We start from the raw sequence: 21,211 nt of genomic DNA on the forward strand, positions 1-21,211 counted from the left end.
TTTCAGTTTTTCATTGAGAATGATGTTTGCTGTGGGTTTGTCATATATGGCCTTTATTATGTTGAGGTAGGTTCCCTCTATGCCCACTTTCTGGAGAGTTTTTATCATAAATGGGTGTTGAATTTTGTCAAAAGCTTTTTCTGTATCTCATGAGATGATCATATGGTTTTTATTCTTCAGTTTGTTAATATGGTGTATCACATTGATTTATTTGCATATATTGAAGAATCCTTGCATCCCTGGGATAAATCCCACCTGATCATGGTGGATGATCCTTTTAATGTGTTGTTGGATTCTGTCTGCTAGTATTTTGTTGAGGATTTTTGCGTCTATGTTCATCAGTGATACTGGCCTGTAATTTTCTTTTTTTGTGATATCTTTGTCTGGTTTTAGTATCAGGGTGATGGTGGCTTTGTAGAATGAGCTTGGGAGTGTTCCTTCCTCTGCAATTTTTTGGAAGAGTTTGAGAAGGATGGGTGTTAGCTCTTCTCCAAATGTTTGATAGAATTTGCCTGTGAAGCCATGTGGTCCTGGACTTTTGTTTGTTGGAAGATTTTTAATTGAAGTTTCAATTTCATTACTTGTGATTGGTCTATTTATATTTTCTGTTTCTTCCTGGTTCAGTCTTGGAAGGTTGTACCTTTCTAAGAATTTGTCCATTTCTTCCAAGTTGTCCATTTTATTGGCATATAGTTGTTTGCAGTAGTCTCTTATGATCCTTTGTATTTCTGCCGTGTCTCATTGTGGTTTTGATTTGCATTTCCCTGTTCACTAATGATGTTAAGTATCTTTTTATGTGCTTATTTGCATATCTTCTTTAGAGAAATGACTCTCAAGATCTATGCTCATTTTATTTTATTTTTTAAGATTTTTTTTTTTTGATGTGGATCATTTTTAAAGTCTTTATTGAGGGCTTTCCTGGTGGCGCAGTGGTTGAGAGTCCGCCTGCCGATTCAGGGGACGCGGGTTCGCCCCGGTCCGGGAGGATCCCGCATGCCACGGAGCGGCTGGGCCCGTGAGCCATGGCCGCTGAGCCTGCGTGTCCAGAGCCTGTGCTCCGCAACGGGAGAGGCCACAACAGTGAGAGGCCTGCATACCGCAAAAAAAAAAAAAAAAAAAAAAAAAGTCTTTATTGAATTTGTTACAGTATTGCTTCTGTTTTGGTTTTTTTTTTTTTTTTGGCTGTGAGGCATGTGGGATCTTAGCTCCCCGACCAGGGATCAAACCCGCACTCCCTGTGTTAGAAGGCGGAGTCTTAACCACTGAACCGCAAGGGAAGTCCCTATGCTCATTTTAGAATTGAGTTATTTGTCTTTTTATTATTGAGTTCTTTATATGTTAGTGCTGTTTTTAAAGATTACTATATTGAAAAAAAATCTTTCCATATGATTGCATAGTGCTCTTCATTTTTTCAATAGCCTCACTATATTTTCCATGTCCCCTCCCTGCCAAGGTCCCAAGGGTACTAGTGGGAGCAGGAAAAGCAGTGTAAGTGGTAGGCTGCCTAGATTATATTCAACCCCATATGTAGACGATCTGGATGGTTAGCATCGTCTTTTCCCTGTTTTGGGGTTCTTGATCTCTGGGATTTTCTTTTAGCCAACAATTCCTGTGGTTCAATTAGTTAATTCATTACTTTGGCTTGATCGGTACCCGGAAAGTCTCTCAGTGTGCAGACCCCAGTTACCTCTTTTATACAGACGTCATTTTCTTCCACTTTTTGACATTATTCATTACAGAACAGCTCCCTCCCCAACACTTCCCCCAAGGTGGAACCAGCCAGGCCTCATGTGTACCCACCTCTAAACCTCTTCTGTATATGGGTTTCTGATTATACTGCTATTACAGTGAAGTAGAGATACAATAGCTGTGGCTGCCAGGAGTGAAATATGTGCAGTGCAGACTCGTTAATTATCTCATTTATGTTAAAAAGTGTAATTGACCCAGACCACCTTTTTGCCATGTGAATAAGCTTGCTTTTTGGATTAAGGGAAGTTTGGAAGAGCCACTATGTAGTGATCTTTGAAAACAGAATATGTTTCTAATATGGAGATTTTGACTTTACTATTTTGGGCTATATTTTAAATGTATTTTTTATTTAAGAAACTGAGAAAAATGCTTCTAAAGGGAGAGAATTAGAAGATAAAAACCTTGAATCAGTTACAACAGCAGAGAGTAAGGAGCAGAGCAAATTGGCATCTGTACACGGTATTGAAGAAACCAGTATTTCACAAGAAGCACGCCTAACTGGAAGGTAAAAGAGCAAAGATATTCTGGGATTTGATTTATATTCTTTGTCAACTATAGGCATAAGCAGTAGCTGTAAGAATTTGTTCGGTTGCATTAAATCTATCTTAAAAGTTTGAAAACCATTAAATTAGATGAACTTTGACATACCTAGCTCTAAACATAGTTCTGTGGTTGTCTCCTTGATTTCAGATGCATACTAATCTGTTTTTCAGAGATGAAGATGAAGAAGGGAGGTCTGCAGAGGTTCAGCTGTCTTCAGTTGCTCCTGTTGTTTCCTCTGAGTCAAGGCCCCACACACTTGATTTGGGTGTGGGTCTTGGTGAGAGTTCTGTCGAAGAGCCCCTGGGAAAGGACTCTAACGGAGACAGTGTGCTTATACTTCATGTGCCAGAGGTAAAAGAATGTAAAATATAACGGGGTGGCCAGCTGTTCATTCCTTATTTAAAACGTTAAGTTCTAATTTACACACAATAAACTTTATCCTTTTTAGTGTTCAGTTCTACAGATTTTCATAAACATTTATAATCATATAACCAATACATGAACAATTCCATCACTCCCCAACTTTTCCAGGGTCCTTTTTAGTTACTCCTTCTCTCCACCCCCCACCCCTGACAACCATTGATCTTTTTTCTTTCCCTATAATTTTGCCTTTGCAAGAATGTATTGAATATGTTTTTATTCTCTGGAACATAGAGATAAAATAACCAATACCTAGCTTTGCTGTAAAAGCTTTGAAAAAGGAAGTGTTTTGTACAGAGAGAACTCTTGCTTCTTAGCCCCTGGATCTGAGAAGTTCATTCTCAGAGCAAGTGTTTATTGAGATGTTGTGTGTGCAATACTATGTGAGATACTTGGAACACAACCTTGTGAGGAACAGGTGAGTAAATGAATGGTTAAACTCAGTCTGATAGGTGTTATGAAAGAGAGTCGTGTGAGACTCAGTTGGAGTGGCCCTCAACCCACTCCAGCGAAACTAATCTGGTGGGGGCAGTGGGCGGAGCCCAGGCATTAGCTTTTTTTTTTTTTTTTTTTTTTTTTTTTTAAAGTTCCCCAGCTTATTCTAATGTGCATCCAGCACTGAGCAAATCCTTGATCTGGAAGAACAAGTATGAATTAGCCAGTTACCGGGAGAGGAACATGTACAAAGAACAAGTGTGAAACAGTATGACATGCTCAGGGACTGTATAAGTAGCTATGAGTGGAATATAAATGAAGAAAGTGCTTAGAGATGAAGTTAGGTAGCCTGGGGACAGATCATAAAATGAATTTTTATGGCGTGCTAAGGAGTTTGGGTTACATCCAAAGTTATGGGATTTTCCCCTACCACCCAACTTTTTAATTTTGACTTTTTATTTTGAAATAATTTCAAATTTAGAGAAAAGTTGCAAGAATCTTACATAGAAATCTGTTAACATTTTGCCTCATTTGCGTGCATACCTAGCTCTAAACATTATTTTCTCTCTGTGTTGCTCTCCATCTTGGTAGGTACTTTAAAACAACTAAACCATCTGAAAGTAAGTTGTAGACATGAGTCTTCACCCACAAATACTCCAGCTTGTATCTAAGACCAAGGACGTTCTCTTACAGAAAAATGACAATACTATTACCACACTCAGTATTACCATACTACCTAGCATTGATTTAATAATAATGTGTAATATACAGTTGCAATCAAACCTCTTACAGTGCATTTAACTGTCATTTCTTCTTACTTTTTTAATCTTGAGTAGTCCTCTTGCCCTTTTTCCTCTTTTCTGTACTTGACATTTTAGAAGAGTCCAAGTTAGTCTATAATCTGGATTTCTTTTACTGCTTCCTCCTTATTAGATTCAGGTTAAATGTTTTTTTGCAAGAGTACTACATAGGTGATGTTTTGCTCTTCTTTTGCATCATATCAGGGGACACATAATGTTGGTTTGTCCCATTATTGGTGTTGCTGACTGATCACTTGGGTAGAATGGTACCTACCAGTTTTCTCCATTATAATTGCATCTTTTCCACTTAGTAAGTAATTTAGTATGCATTGATGATTCTTGCCTGAGTCAATTACTGACATTGTTGGTTGCAAAGTGAAAGTTTTAAGATCTTAAGTAGTAGAGAATTACAATTGGAATTGCATTTTAGAGAAAACAATGTTTACAGTTTTGTGGAAAACAGATTGGAGGGAGCCATGCTGGGGGCAAGGAGACCAGTTTGCTTCCATATACATGTCACCTACTAATGGTACAGTGGCTGCTGTGATGGGGATAGAGAGAAGGTTGAAGTGTTTGGATCTCCCTTTTCTGTTACTTCAAAAATCATTTCATAGCCTACACGTATTTAACAATTTAGTCATAATTCCCTTGTGTATATATATGTGTTTATTTAAAGGAATCAAAATTCTATTGGTACAACTAAAAGTTTCAAAACACTTGAAAAATTCTGTATATAGGTTAGATAAGTTGTTGACTTTTGAAACAATAACTGTTCACAGTATCACATTGTCAGGAAAACTTTTTAAAACTGAGATTTGGTCAACCTCACTCTTTCATTTTATTTTTTTTATGGCAGTGTAGTATTCCAGAAGTCCAACAAGAGAATATAAACAATCCTCAAGACCTAACAGGTATGATAATCTGCTTCAGTAGAGTCTTAGAACCTACTATTACGTTTTTTATTGCCCATTTGACTATGGAAAAACAAAGCAGTTTTTGTTGGTCTATGATGGCCTTATATTTAAAAAAACAAAAAAACTTGAAGCATTTTGTATATAAGTTTTGTTATTCAGAATTATAAATCTTAAAAAAAAAAAGGAATTATAAATCTTCTCCATAGTGAATCATCTTTATCCTTTACAAAATTTTTATTTATTTGTTTCTTGTGGGGTATAATTTAGTTTTTTATTCTTCGGGATAAGTTGTCATGAGACTTTTTAGAAGTGAAATAAATTAATGATTTTCTGTCATTTCATGGTTCAGCTTTTCATTACTAACTTTTAAACTTTGATAATGAATCTAGTTGCTAATGTACATCAAGAAGGTGAGGATGAACAAGCATTCATTTTAACTCTGGTGGAAATCCCAACCAATGCAGTAGAAGAATTTGCTGATACCACTATGCAGTTAATGCCAAACCCTTTACTGCCAGCCCCCATATTGGTCAAATCAGTGAATACAGAAGAAAGGGGGGACATGAGGTAATGAATCAACTAAACTGTTTTTGCTATGGGGAAGGGGTGCTTTATGAATTGAATAATATTGATTGAACAAGCCATTCACCAACATTATTTGTAATTGTCATGGAGATCTTATTTAGTAATTATGTGGTAAATTAGAGACGAAATTACTGATTTTCTATCTGATAAAGATGCCATTTAAATGTATAATATAATACTTTTGTATGAAACTTTTGGTATTTTAAGTATTTTGAAAGCTAAAAAAATTTAGCAATCTGAATCATAAAATAGCATCTGTTAAAGGTTACTTTGTATACATTTATATATTTTTAAAATTCTGAAATAAATATACATTCACAGAAAGTTGCAAAAATAGTACAAAGGATACATTTAAAAATATTTTTGATATTTATTTTAATTCTTTGCTGTAGAATTCTTAAGTTGTATTTTAATAGTCATTGGTTAAGATGCTTTATTGTCTATCAAGTAACATTAGAAATTGAAGCCTTTTATATTAGGAAGAGACATTTTAGACTAAAATTTAGCTTTACTGACAAAGAAAACATTATTTTTATGCCTCAGATTTAATTCAATATTATGAAACTTAAGTTGTGAGTTTTTAAGTATGAATGGAGCTCAAAACTAACATTTTTGTGGCCATGGCCATGTATATATTAGTTACTTTGAAGTTTTTTGGCAGTTTTCATTGGAATAGCTCAGGCTTTAACCTCATAAAATAACTAATTTAATGTGTGTGTATTTTCTATGCAGTATCAGTTTTCCAGTAACTTCAGCTGGTCAGGATGACATGTGTTTATCTAATTCTGGAAGAGATGATTCCGAAAAGCCTCCTGCTAATTTGGATCTTGTATCTAGGAAGAGATTTCATTGTAGGCTTGACGAAAGTGACCATGTTCCTCCTGCCAAAAAAAGTTCACTCACTTTAAGAGATGATTGTCAAAAATATACCTCTGAGGTAAGATGGAATCATTAAGCAAGTAAGACGGCCATATTGCAACGGATCTATTTTTCTTTTTCCTTTAGACTCTTTATATAAAGATAGCTCTAGGGGCTTCCCTGGTGGCGTAGTGGTTGAGAGTCCATCTGCCGATGCAGGGGACACGGGTTCGTGCCCCGGTCTGGGAAGATCCCACATGCCGCGGAGTGGCTGGGCCCGTGAGCCATGGCCGCTGAGCCTGCGCGTCCGGAGCCTGTGCTCCGCAACGGGAGAGGCCACAACAGTGAGAGGCCCGTGTACCGCAAAAAAAAAAAAAAAAAAAAGATAGCTCTAATACGTTTTACCATAAATAATCCAGATAAAACCAGTTTTGGATTTTTACTTTCAACCAGTTTTAGGTGAAAATTGATGGATATTAATCAGAAAACCCATTCCCAGCTCAGTGTCATTGGCTAAAAATTAAGCTGAAAGCATCATACAGATGTGGATCTTGGCTGTACCACTTAACAGCTGTGGGATCTTAGGCAAGATTCTTCACTTCTCTGAATGAGTTCCCTGCTGTGTAAAATGGTAATAGTGATATCATCACTACCATTATCAGAATGCTTAGTTTCCCGTTGCTCTTAGGAATAAAACCAGAACCTCTAAGGCACTGTTTTTGTTTGGCTGTTTTCTGTGTCTAATCTCATCTTGTGCTGGTCTCTGCCCCGCTAGCCATATTGACCATCTTTCAGTTTCTCAAATGGACCGAACTCCTCATGTCCCAGGCTTTTCTTTTGCTGTCTCTTCATTTATGAAACATTCCCTTGCAAAACACATACTTCTTTAGCTCATTCATCACTACCTCAGGGACGCCTGACAATACAGTGCAGATTCAGTTACCAGCCACTGTGTTGTAAGTTTCTTAAGCACCCTCTTGTTTTTGTTTCTGGTAATCATCATAAGTTACTACACTATAGAACAACACTATGGAAAAATTAGAATCTATATTCTCAAAGGGACAGTTGAAGACCAATAGTCCTTAGATGATAGTAGACAACAGAGGCGGTGTATTCTGCCATATCTGATAGGTTAAAAAGTGGTATCCTGGAATAGTTTTTAATTTCTCTTATTATGAGTAAGGTTGAACATCTTTTCATATGCTTAAGAACCAGTTGTATTTCCTTTGACGTGACTCTATACTCTTTACCCATTTTTCAATTGGGTTTGTTGATCTTTTGTCTTGTAGATTTGGAGGAACTCTCTGTTTTGTATGTCTGTGATATGAGTTGCAAATTTTTTTTTCTCGGATTGTTGTCTTTTAATTCTACTTTTTGTGATTTTCTCATACAGACTTTTTTTGCTAAACTTTTTAATGTGAAAGTTTTCAAACATTTAAAAAGGTAGACTGGCACGTATAATGTATCCCTATGTATCAGTCATCCTGTTTCAACATTTTGTCAGCATTCCGTGCAGACACTGTTTCATTTTATTTTAAAAGTATATTTAATGACATGGAAAAAAGATCAGAGTACATCATTATATGCAAAACTAGGTCACCAGTTTAAAATAGGCCATTTAAAAAATGATAGATATACATTGGTGTGACTGAATATATAAGAAAAGTATGTATAGTGTCTCTTGGGCCTGTTTGTGGCTTTTATTTTCTAAACTGTTTTCAGCATTTTAACGATAAAAAATTGCTTATAAATAGCCGAAGTTATAATTTTAAATTCTAGAATGTATATACACTGTACTCAGATAGACGTGCAAATACTTTTTTTCTGTAATCAGATATATCAGTCTTTTGGGGAATTCCCTGGCATTCCAGTGGTTAGGACTCGGGTGCTCTCACTGCTGGGACCTGGGTTCGATCCCTGGTAGGGGAACTAAGATCTCGCGAGCCGTGCAGCATGGCCAAAAAAGAAAATTTTTTTTTATTAGCCTTTTTTTTAAAATTAATTTATTTTTGGCTGCGTTGGGTCTTCATTGCTGCACGCGGGCTTTTTCTAGTTGCAGTGAGCGGGGGCTACTCCTCCTTGTGGCGCACGGGCCTCTCATTGCGGTGGCCTCTCCTGCTGCGGAGCACGGGCTCTAGGCACACGGGCGTCAGCAGTTGTGGCACGTGGGCTCAGTAGTTGTGGCGCACGGGCTTAGTTGCTCCGCGGCATGTGGGATCTTCCTGGACCAGGGCTCGAACCCGTGTCCCCTGCATTGGCAGGCGGATTCTTAACCACTGCGCCACCAGGGAAGTCCCTATTAGTCTTTTTATGTATAGCTTATGGAGTGTGTTATACATTGAAGGTCTACCTTGAATTTAATATAAATTCTTTTAATTAATATTATTGATTTGTATAGAATTTATTTTGGTTTTAAGAACAGTGGAACCAACTTAATTTTCACCAGATGCCTATTCGTTTGTCCCAGCACCATTTATTGAATAATTCATCTTTTGTCCGCTGATTTAAAATTCTCCTTTTGGGGACTTCCCTGGTGGTCCAGTGGTTAAGGCTCAGAGCTTCCACCACAGGGGGCAAGGGTTCAATCCCTGGTCAGGGAACTAAGATCCTGCATGCTGCACGGTGTGGCCAAAAAATAAAATAAAGGTGTATTTTTAAAAAAATAAAATGAAATTCCACTTTTGTCAGATATTAAATTCCCATACATATTTGGGCATATTCCTGAACTTTCCTTTCTTCTTCATTGATTTACCTATTTGTTCTGGGGCCAGTATCACACTGTTTTAATTATTGTAGCTTTTAAGTGCTTTACTATCTTAAAAAGGGATAGTCTGGGGGTTTCCCTGGTGGCGCAGTGGTTAAGAATCCGCCTGCCAATGCAGGGGACACGGGTTCGAGCCCTGGTCCAGGAAGATCCCACATGCCGCGGAGCAACTGAGCCTGTGCACCACAACTACTGAGCCTGTGTTCTAGAGCCCGCGAGCCACAACTACTGAAGCCCTCATGCCTAGAGCCCGTGCTCTGCAAGAAGAGTAGCCCCCACTCTCCACAAATAGAGAAAGCCCGCGCACAGCAACGAAGACCCAACGCATCCAAAAGTAAATTAATTAAAAAAAAAAAAGGGATAGTCTGTCCCTCTCCCCAACCCCCAATACAATTTTCTTCTTTTTCCAAGTTTTTCCTAGTCACTTACGTTTTTTCTTTTTTCTTGGCTGTGTTGGGTCTTCGTTGCTGTGCGCAGACTTTCTCTAGTTGCATCGAGCGGGGGCTACTCTTCATTGTGGTGCACGGGCTTCTCATTACAGTGGCTTCTCTTGTTGCGGAGCACGGGCTCTAGGCGCGCAGGCTTCAGTAACTGTGGCTCGCAGGCTCTAGAGCGCAGGCTCAGTAGTTGTGGCACATGGGCTTAGTTGCTCAGCAGCATGTGGGATCTTCCTGGACCAGGGCTAGAACCTGTGTCCCCTGCATTGGCAGGCGGATTCTTAACCACTGTGCCACCAGAGAAGTCTGCTTATGTGTTTTAAAGTTTATATTAATTTCAGAATTAGCTTATTCAGAGCTTAAAAAAAAAACCCTATTGGTACTTGTGTTAGGATCATACTAAGTTGACAGATGAACATAGAGAAAATTGACATCATAAATGCGATGTTGAATCTTCCTGTCCGGAAACACAGTGTGTCTTTCCAATTGTTTAAGACTTCTTTTGTGTCTGTCTCTCAGGGGTATTTTAAGTTCTTCTTCATATAAATCTGGTACATTTCTTATTGGATTATATCTAAGAATTTTATCTTTTTTGTTGCTATTATCATTGAGTTCTTTTTAATCTAGAGAGCTTTACTGAATTACCCTCATTGTGTGTAGTAATTTTTCAGTTGGTTCTCTTGAGTTTTCTTAGTAAACAGTCATATCATCTGCAAATATAATTTTAATTATTCTCTTCTACTTTTTACACCTTTAATTTCTTTCTTTTCTAATTATATTGGGTAATATAACTTTAAAAAATCAGAGAATAGTCCTGATAGTGGACAACTTTTTCTTATTCCTGACTTTGATGGGAATACTTCCAGTGTTTATGAAGTGGGATGCTGCCTTTCGGATTGCAATAGTTGTATTTTACGGTGTTAAGAAAATGCCTGTCCAATTTTACGGGTTTTTTTTAAGAATGATATTATTGGACACTTTTCCTGCAAATAGAGAGATGATATTATTTTTCTCCTCAAATCTGTTGATTTTTATTAATATGTTTTATAATATTAAATCATCTTTGTATTCCTGAAACAAACTTTTTTTTTTTTTTCTTTGGCTGTGCCTCCAAGCTTGTGGGTCTTAGTTCCCTGACCAGGGATTGAACCCGCACCCTCAACAGTGAAAGCGTGGAGTCCTAACCACTGGACCGCCAGGGAGTTCCCAAACAAACTCTATTTGATTGTGATGTTTTAGTCTTTCGATGTGCTGCTAAATTATGCTTGTCATATTTCATTTGATATTTTTGCACTGATTTGAGACTGGTTAGTTGGTATCAATATGATGCTTGATTTATAAAAGGCATTTGGAAGCTTTCCCTCTTCTGCTATGCTGTGGAATAATTTAAATAATAGTTGCAGTGTCTTTTTCATAAATGTTTGGTAGAATTCCCTAGCTTTCTGGAAAATACAGGTTTTCTTTACTTAAAAAAGAAAGAAGGAAATAAAATTAAGAAGGAAAGAAGGAAATAAAATTAATTTTATTTGACAAATAGATTTCTAATTTTTTTTTGTAAATTTTCTTAAAACAGGTGTGTTCAAAGGAATTAATAAATGTTTTGGAGAAAACAGGTGAGTAAAATAAATTTTAATGTGGTTGCATTTTGCTAAGTACCCCTGATTATTTTTGATGTATCTTGTTTAAATTTGGGATTGAAGCAGAGTCTTGCTCATTTTTCTCTAAGAATCACGCCTTTATTATTAGAGGTTTTTCTTCCCTTCTGAGAGCTTAGATTTGGCACTTTGGTGGCCATGAAAAGCTACTTTCATCCTGTATTTAATAGAAAATCATGTAGCTCCAGGATTTCCTGTAAAAGCTCAACAACTACATTTAAGGAATTAGAAAGCTGGGTATTAAGGAGTTTTTATAGGTCCTTAGCTTTATCCTTTTTTGTTTTTAATTAATTTTTGTTGGAGTATAGTTGATTTACAATGTTGTGTTAGTTTCTGCTGTACGGCAAAGTGAATCAGTTATATATATGTATAACTGATACATATGTATATGTATAACTCCACTCTTTTTAAGATTTTATTCCCATATAGGTCATTACAGAGTATTGAGTAGAGTTCCCTGTGCTATGCAGTAGGTTCTTATTAGTTATCTATTTTATATATAGTAGTGTGTATATGTCAATCCCAATCTCCCAATTTATCCCTCTCCCTAACCCCCGCCCTTTCCCCCTTGGTAACCATAAGTTTGTTTTCTATATCTGTGACTCTATTTCTGTTTTGTAAATAGGTTCATTTGCACCATTTTTTTAGACTCCACATATAAACGATATCATGTGATATTTGTTTTTCTTTGTCTGACTTAACTTCACTCAGTATGACAATCTCTAGGTCCATCCATGTTGCTGCAAACGCCGTTTTTCGTTCTTTCTTATGGCTGAGTAATATTTCATTGTATATATGTACCACATCTTCTTTATCCATTCCTCCGTTGATGGATATTGAGGTTGCTTCCGTGTCACGGCTACTGTAAATAGTGCTGCAATGAACATTGGGGTACATGTATCTTTTCGAATTATTGTTTTCTCCAGTTATGTGCCCAGGAGTGGTATTGCTGGATCATATGGTAGCTCTGTTTTTAGTTTTTTAAGGAACCTCCATACTGTTCTCCATAGTGGCTGTGTCAATTTATATTCCCACCAACAGTGCAGGAGGGTTCCCTTTTCTCCACACCCTCTCCAGCTTTTATTGACTGTAGATTTTGTGATGATGGCCATTCTGACCTTAGCTTTACCCTTAATTAGAAAGTGATCACTTTTTCATTTTGCTAGTTCAAGAAATATTTATGGAGAAAGCTTTTCTAAGTCAAAATATATTGATACGACTATTTTACATCTGAAGGTAGAAGCTGTTACCATAGCTTTTACCCATTATAATATTCCTAATAGTCCACTAATTTTTAATTTAGCTTACTCTTACTAGGGTAGGTTCATGATAGAATATCATGGGTTTTCTTCTTCAAATATTGCAATTTAATTGGATGTATTAATTTCCATATGTGTGCTTACCATTTATTTTCTTTTTTGAAGGAGAGTCTTACAAGGGACGAGGTATCTTCCCTACCTCAGGAAACACACATACAATTCCAGAACCTCAGAAAGAGCAACTTGAACCAACTTTTCAGAGTATCAGATCTAAACCTCTTGATAAAATAACAGATACACAAGAAAAGAATACATCTCAGTTACCTCAGGATGAGATAGGGGTGTCTGATAAGGAAAAAAGAACTTGTGCTGCTTCTAAGTCTGAACAAATGGATAGCATCACATCGTCTTCAAAAACCCCACTATCCAGGTATCATGAGAAAATCTTTAATAAATGTTTCTCTCTCTCCATTTTTCTCTCTCAGTATATAAATATAACCTATATGGAATAGGTGTAACATGTACAACGACTAAGTCCAGTACTAAGGATGGTGTTTTATAATCATACCCCTCTGTCAGAAATGTAAAGGGATGGGGTGTCACCAAAGGAAATACAGTAAGGTCAGACACTTTTGGAGGACATTGCATATGACTAGAGCTTAACTTTAAGTGCTGAAACTTTGATTTTTAGATAGAAAATCTTTAGAATTTAGTATTGCACACTTTCTTTTCCAGATTGTTCATGGTTATTATTTTAATAATTATTTATTCTACCATACAGTAGCTGCCAGTGCAGACGTAGATGGTCTGAGACATAGGGCTAACATCAGAAGTAGCTCTGGAGGTTGTTTTATTGAAGTCCCAAATACTGTGTGCGTTTTTATCTCTTGTGGCATACCAGAGAGGTAAACCCTGGCTTTCTCCCTATAACACTAAGTGTGGAATTTAAGCCCAAAGCCAGCCTCTCCCACATTATTTCCTCATACTCTAGAAGTGAGTCTTCTGGGTTATGGATAACTATTGGCTTGTTGGCAGCATTCAAATCATTAACGTGTAGTTGGTGAGTTGGAGAGGGAGGACATGTACTAGTCTCCACTAAAGGAAAGTGGGGGGAAATGACATGTATAACTTGAAAAGGCATATTTAACGAACCTGTGTTTTTGTTATATAAACTACATCTTTTCTGGCATAGAGATGTGCTGAAAATAGAATGAGGGTAGCATCATGGGGGTTTGGGTTAAAATAGTTGAGAAGCAGTATTCTAGAACAAGGGTCAGCAAATTTTGGGGGCAAAAGATCATGTAGTATATATTTTAGGCTTTGTGGGCCATATATCTCTGTTGCAACTACTCAGCTACTCAACAGATATGTAATCACATCTTTTTACATATATGGTTACATATTACATATGTGGTATGTATATATATAATATACCACATATGTAATATGTAACCATATGTGTAAACAGATGAGCATGCTGTGTTCCAGTAAACTTATTTATAGAATCAGGTGGTGGACTTCACTTGGCCTGTGGATCATAGCTTGCTGACCCCTGCTCTAGAGCCCTTCTACTCAAAGTGTGGTCCTGGCACCAGCAGCAGGGACATCATTTGAGAACTCAGTAGAAATACAGGACTTAGGCCCCACTTCCCCACCAACTCAGTCAGAATCTTCATTTTGATAAGATCCCCACGTGATTTGTGTGCCTTTCAGGCTTGAGAAGTACTGCTCTAGAGTAAGCTTTGACCTTTGTCACAAATATACGTCATGGCAGAGTGATATCAGTACTTAGTATATCAGTATTTAGTAGGTGTGCCACTCCTGTGGTATCATACCTGCCATTTTAGCATTCATGGAAAGAAGTTGGCATTAAGAATGTGTCTTCCTGGGACTTCCCTGGTGGCCCAGTGGTTAAGACTGTGTGCTTCCAACGCAGGGGGCATGGGTTTGATCCCTGGTCGGGGAACTAAGATCCCACATGCTGGGCGGCGTGGCCAAAAAAAAAAAAAAAAGTTTATACAGATATAGATGTCCTATAGAACTTGGCACATTCCTGCTTTCAGCTTCTTTGCTGCAATATCCTGCCTATGAAAAATTTAGTGAATAAATATTAAAAAAAAAAAAAGAATGTGTCTTCCTGGATATTGTTGAATATCTTTACATTTGCATTTCTAGACCTGGCAGAAGACCCCTGGGATTTTTGTCTTTAATATGTTCAAAGAATAGTTTGGAGTCTGATGAACCTACTCAGGTTCGTAGCAAGAAACGCCTGAAACCTCTTATACCTGTATCAAGACAGAATCTGAAAAGATCTAATCCGCTCAATACAAGCCAGAAAAAAACTCAAGAGTCCTCTGATCTTCCATCTCCAAGTGTTGTTGTTAATACTCAACCTAAAAATATTGATAGTTCAGCAACTCAGGTATGTGATAACTACTCTTTGTTTGTTTATTTGTGTAGAATGGGTTGGATATCAGACTCAACTTGGAAAAACATGGCAATTGTATTTTCATCTGAATATCAGAAATTATTGCAGAGCAACTCCACTCCATCTCCTCCCTATCCTACCCCACTGTACTGGAAGAAGATAAGGTGTTGAATTAGAAAGTTACAGCTAGTTTAATATAGAGCCATTGAACTAACCATAAATGGACACTTAATTGCCATTCCTTTACTGCAGAGACCCTTCTGACCTGTGGAAGCAAAACAAAGCAGTGCTTGCATTTTATTTCCTTTGGGACAAATGTCATGACACCTACAAAAATTCAAGGAACAGTAAAATTAGAATTCGTTTGCATGTTTCATTTCTGTGCACTCTGAAGCTGTAATAGCAGGTACTGGGGCAGAAAATTTTGTGAACTTGTATCAAAGACTTTGGAAGAACATTGGGGTGACTTCAGATCTCAACAAGGAAAAGGCTGGTGACCATCTATTGGATAGCATGAGCCTCAAAGGAAGGAGTCCTTTTGTAAAGAACATTTTTAACGTTTTAAAAATATTTTAAATTATTTCCTACAACTATATTCTGAGACCAGGATTTTATGAGTCTTTATTATTATTTGCCAAATTACTTTGGAGAATAGTTGTAATTACCAGCAGTGTAAAACAGTGCGGTTTAATCACATTCTTGCCAGTCTGAGATATTACTCTTTAAAATACATTTGTTTTTCTTATTTAATATAATGGTGGTGGGGTGTTGGAAATGTCATTTCATTTTTAAAATTTGCATTTCTTCAGTTATTGGTGAGTTGTGTTCTTTCCCATATATTTACTAGATTTTCTGATTTTTTTTCTTTTTTTCTTTTTTGTTCCCATCTTCTGCTGATTTATAGGTTTGGGGATCTTAGTAGTTTTCTTACCAATTTGTATGAGATCCTTATGTATGAAAATAAGCCACGTACCTTTTAGCTCTTTACTGCAAGTATTTTTTCCAAGTTTATTTACTTTTTTAAATTTGGGGGAATTTTTGTTATACATAACTTTTAAATGTTTAGTCAAATCCATTACTTGTTTCTTTGCAATTTGTTAAATTGCTTTTATGATGAAAAGTTTTTCTCCAGAGGTATAAAATTTTAAAACTTTAACTCTGTTCATGGTTATTGACTTTGGTATGTAGTGTGAGGGAAGAATTTAAACTAAATGTTACTCTCAAATTGCTTCTTCAGTTTTTTGAGTAAGCAATATATTCCACACGTCTTAAAATTCATAACCTACAAAAGAGAGTTTATAGGAAAAAGTTTCCCACATCTGTCCCTTAGCTTCCTAGTTCCTCCTTTCCACAGGTATATGGTATTATCAGATTTTGGTTTACTTTTCCAGAGACATTTTAATATACACAAATATAAACATTTTTCTTCTTTTTTACATAAATAATAGTGTATCAGTCTCTGCTTTGCTTTTTTCACCTAATAGTATGTCTTGGAGACCTTGCAAAACAGTAGATAAAGGGCTTCCTCCTCTCTCTTGCTCTCTTTAAAAAATTTAAATTATTAACTTCTTATTTTGAGATAACTGTAGATTCACATGCAGTTGTAAACAACTATACAGAGAGATCCCATCTACCCTTTACCCAGTTTTCCCCAGTGGTAACATCTTACAAAACTCTCCTGTAATATCACAACCACTATATTGCATTGCTGCAGTCAACATACAGAACAGTTCCATCACCACAGAGATCCTTTGTGTTGCCCTTTTATAGACACACCTACTTCCCTCCCGCTCCCCACTCTCTCTCTATCTTCTGGCAAGCTGGTTGCCATTAAATTCGTCATTGCAAGAATGTTATATGAATGGAATCATATATTTGGGATTGGCGTCTTTTCACTCAACGGTAGTTCCCTAGACAGTCATCCAGATGATTTTATGTATCAAATAGTTTGTTTCTTTTTATTTCTGAATAGTATTCCATAGTATGGATGTACCAGTTTTGTTTATTCATTTACCCACCAAAGGACATCTAGTGCTTGCTTTTATGAATAAAGCTGTGAACTTTTGTATACAGCATTTTGCGTGGACATAAATTTTCCTATTTTCAGGACTAAGTGCCCTCATTATTTTTAATGACTACATAATATTCCATTGTTTGGATGTACCATAGAGTGATACTGGCCTCCCACTGGTAGGCATTTAGGTTATTCCTACTTACTACAAATAATGTGGTAACAGCTAACTTATAAATGGACGATTTTTCACATTTATAGGTTAAATTCCTGGAAATAGAATTGCTGTTCTAAAGGAATGATTATTCTTTTGCCAGACACTGCCTGATTGTCCTGCGTAGGGATTATATAAGTTTCTATTCTTATCAGCAGTATATGAGAGGGCCTTTTTCCTTACATTAGCGTATTATCAGTGTTCATTTTTGACATCCTTCATAGACTTAATGAACACATAATGTCTGTGATACAGGTTGTAAATTTTTTTCCCTCTATGGCATTTATCTTTTGATTTTGTGTATGGTGGTTTGTGCCATGCAGACATTTTTTATTTTTACGTATGTGAATTTATCAATCTTTTATGGCTTCTGGCTTTCATGTCATTGCTTCACACTCTCTCTCCCCAACTCTAGGATTATAAAAACATTTTCCCATGGTATTTTATAGTAGATTTTTAAAAAATGTTTTTACATTTAAGTTTATTGATTCATCTAGAATTTATTATATATTGGTGAAGTATAGGTCTGACTTTTCCTTTATGTGAGATAGTTATACAGTTGTCCAACATAATTTATTGGATCATCCAACTTTTCTCAGATTTTTTTGGAAATATCACTTTTATCAGATACTAAATTTCCATCCATATGTGTTAGGGATATTTCTAGTCTTCTATTTCATTGATATGTATGTCTGTTCCTTTGCCAATACCATGCTGTCTTCATTTTTTCTAGATTTATAAGTATGCTAATTTTTTTTTTTTTTTTTGCGGTACGTGGGCCTCTCACTGTTGTGGCCTCTCCCGTTGCGGAGCACAGGCTCCAGACGCGCAGGCTCAGCGGCCATGGCTCACGGGCCCAGCCGCACCGCGGCATGTGGGATCTTCCCGGACCGGGGCATGAACCCGCGTCCCGTGCATCGGCAGGCGGACTCTCAACCACTGCTCCACCAAGGAAGCCCAGTATGCTAATTTTTGATAGGATTGCTTTAATTTCTGTTATTTCCTTACGTACTGTTCTGTTTCATGGGTCCTTCTATTCTGGTCATTAAAATGTTTTCATTATCGATTTAATAATGTTATGTTTTTCAGTATTTATTTTTTTTCACAGAAATTAGGGTGAAGTAATCATGTGTACACTACAGTCAACCTAATCATGTTTTGTGTTGTATATTTGTTGATTTTAATTTTATTATAACGAATGCTACAATTTTATCTCTTACTATGTTTAGGATTATTTCCTTAATATAACAGCATAGAAATGAAATTATTGGGTCAGTGAGTATAAACATTTAAAACTCTTAATATTTATTGCTATATTGCTTTTCAAACAGATATCGATTTAGAATACCACTATCAATATATAAATGTTATACTGCATACTTATTTTTATTATCTTTTTAGGTTTCTTGTAATCATCCCTTACCGAAAGGAGAATGTAAAGATGTCCAAAACCGGCTACCGGAAGAGGAGCCAATGACAGTCTCTGAATATTTCTTTAGTGATATCTTTATTGAAGTGGATGAAACAGAATAAAAGTCTTCTCTTTTTTTCTTTTATTTTTTCTAAGGCTAGGATTTCCACAGTCAGTTATATCAACAAAGCAGTATCTGGCAAAAAGCCTCACTGGCAATTTTTCTTTAGGTTGATTTTGAATATTTAATAGGCTTGATTTGAAGCTTTTGTAATCAGTGAAAAACATTGCTGAGGCTCCTTTCCTTCTGATTGATTCAGCATTTTGGAAATACCAAGCAATTAAGACTGCTTTCTCAGACAGAAGTAACAGCTCTTGTTTACATTTTGACTCTTCCTGTGTTGAATACACATGGACATCTTGGAATGTTGTGGATAAATGTCTCTGTATAAATCACAGTGCCGACGTATTTGGAGATGGATTGTAGTTAACATTTAGCAAACCTTTTGTGAAGGTTTTTTTCTGTTTGTTTAGTGTTTTTTGGTTTTGTTTTTTGTTTTTTTGGATGGTGAAGGCCTTTTCAGTTGCCTCTAAGTGTGTGAAAGGAAATTGTGAAACTCCACTTTAGTATGATAAATGTTAAAAACTTTTCTATTATCAGCTATTTGACTGAAAAATGTGTATTTTTCTAATTCATGTTGATGTAACATTAGTCCTAATTGAAGAACTAGTATTTAAACTTACTATTTATAAAGATAAAACATCAAAAAGCTTATTTATTTTTAAATTTTTTATTTAAAAGAATATTCAGTTTTAATTATTTCTACCCCTGAGATTATGGGTAAAGAAAGCATTAACAAATTTATGTTTGTCTCCTTCCCCTCTTTAATTTTAAAGGTATTTAAAGTGATAAAACTAAATTGTTTGGATAGTATATACTTTTTGAATACATTTTTTTCTCATAGTTTAGTATATTGACTTTGTACTGTGAATTTTTTGTTTTTCTTATTTCTTGGATAATCTCAGGATTTGTATGGGAAAAAAATCCTTAAATTTATTTACGAGGCAAATTTCCATACAAAACTCCATCTCCATTACACACACATATGCTCACATACACACATTCCTTTTTTAAAAAACAATTTCTTGGTAGTTTTTTTTTCCCCCCATTAAATTCTCCATGAGGAACTAAGTACTTAGACCTTTATGCACAGAACATAATTGTGATGTTAAAAACAGAAAATAAAATAATAAGACTTTATTAAGTCAGTGATTATCATCAATATGAATTTAAGGGTTGGTTTTAATTTTGAGATTTTGTGATTTACATAGGTAATTCTGTTACCCACCCAAGCAAATCTTTGGTGGTTCAAATTAAACTTCTGAAAGAACAGATTTACTCTTTTATTTGAAAAGCCTTCTGGGTTGATTAGATCAGGAGTCAGAAACATTTTCTGGAAAATATTTTCGAGTTTGTGGGCCAGATGCCCTCTGTGGTAACTACTTAACTCTGCCACTTCAGTATGAAAACAGCTACAGGCAATACTTAAATGATGGACATGGATGGGTTGGGTTTTTAGTTTGACCCATACATTAGACAGTAGTTTTCTTACCTTAAGGTGCCGATGTCATTACCTATGAGATATTTGTCACTGGAGTTGTGAGTTGTGCCTAACACTTAAACCCTTGATTGCATTATGAAATCAGTATTTCAGTTGGGAAGATATTTTAATGTCTAATTCTGTTTGTAATTTGAAAAAAATGGTGGCCAGTTTTCAAGTTCATTAGTAAAATTGGATTTGGCTTGGCGAGTATAACAGTAATCCTAATTTATGAAAACAATTGATATTAGAGCATTTCTTATTCATTGCCTTATAGTGAAATTTGCAGTTTAAACTTTTTTGTCATAAAGGAGGATCTATAAGGAAATTCTCTATAGATATGCATTTATTTATTTCATGGGGTTAATATGTCACAGAAATCGTAGTAGCAAATCACATAGCTATTTTAATGCCCTGTTTTTATAAATTTTAAAAATCTCATATTCTGAAAAGGCTTCTTTCATTTAGTTCATGTTAGTTTGGGTGTTTGGTTGTCATAGCTAAACTATTATTTTATCCCTTGTTTAATATTACTTTTTAACTTTGTTAACATCTATCTCTTGTTCATCTACAATGAGCTAATTTTATGGAAGATGTAACTTCTTACTGTATGAAGGATAATTTTGTCTTTGGGCATTCATTGTGTTAGAGAATCAAGTCAGACAACTATATTATCCTACTATTATGTCCTTAAAACTACTCTTGGAAAAAGAAACTTAATCAGTGTATTTACCTTACAAGGTGGAAAGACTTGTTCACACCTGTGTTTAATCTGACTCATGTAAAGATGATGTTGTGAAGAATTTGTATTTTATAAATCTTAAAAGAGATATGATTAAAGGTCTTTATTTTTTTCTTGACTTTTCCTCCTGAACACTTACGTCTTAGCAAGTGATCAACATGATGGCTTCAAAGCCTAATTGTTGGTAAATGATTGAGGCACATAAAAATATGAATATCCACTGTTTACCACCATGTTTTTTGAAATAGAAGTGACCATGTATACTATCTTGCTTGAAGAAGTCTTTGACAAAAAGCAATATCTGTCATTGTAAATTTTCTTGTTCTAAAGAAAGCAGTTATATTCTATAGATGTAAATTATGTAAATAAAAGTTATTTTATATTA

At 35.8% G+C, this 21,211-nt stretch overlaps 1 protein-coding gene across 3 annotated transcripts in view; it reads left to right on the forward strand.

The window, feature by feature from the left end:
* The window catches only part of BDP1 (B double prime 1, subunit of RNA polymerase III transcription initiation factor IIIB), an 87,991-nt gene extending 66,780 nt beyond the window's left edge, over positions 1-21,211 (forward strand). For 2 of the 3 annotated variants that reach the window (XM_067730933.1, XM_067730934.1), the window contains exons 31-39: positions 2,104-2,254; positions 2,463-2,643; positions 4,804-4,858; positions 5,251-5,428; positions 6,179-6,383; positions 11,079-11,118; positions 12,585-12,849; positions 14,595-14,841; positions 18,474-21,211. In XM_067730933.1, the coding sequence (XP_067587034.1) occupies positions 2,104-2,254; positions 2,463-2,643; positions 4,804-4,858; positions 5,251-5,428; positions 6,179-6,383; positions 11,079-11,118; positions 12,585-12,849; positions 14,595-14,841; positions 18,474-18,605 (1,454 nt within the window). In that variant the 3' untranslated portion in view covers positions 18,606-21,211. Of the gene's footprint in view, positions 1-2,103; positions 2,255-2,462; positions 2,644-3,029; positions 4,729-4,803; positions 4,859-5,250; positions 5,429-6,178; positions 6,384-11,078; positions 11,119-12,584; positions 12,850-14,594; positions 14,842-18,473 lie in introns of those variants that run through there. The other variant, XM_067730935.1, reaches the window with a different exon arrangement.

The sequence above is a fragment of the Pseudorca crassidens genome, chromosome 3, assembly GCF_039906515.1.
Source record: "Pseudorca crassidens isolate mPseCra1 chromosome 3, mPseCra1.hap1, whole genome shotgun sequence".
NCBI lineage: Eukaryota > Metazoa > Chordata > Mammalia > Artiodactyla > Delphinidae > Pseudorca > Pseudorca crassidens.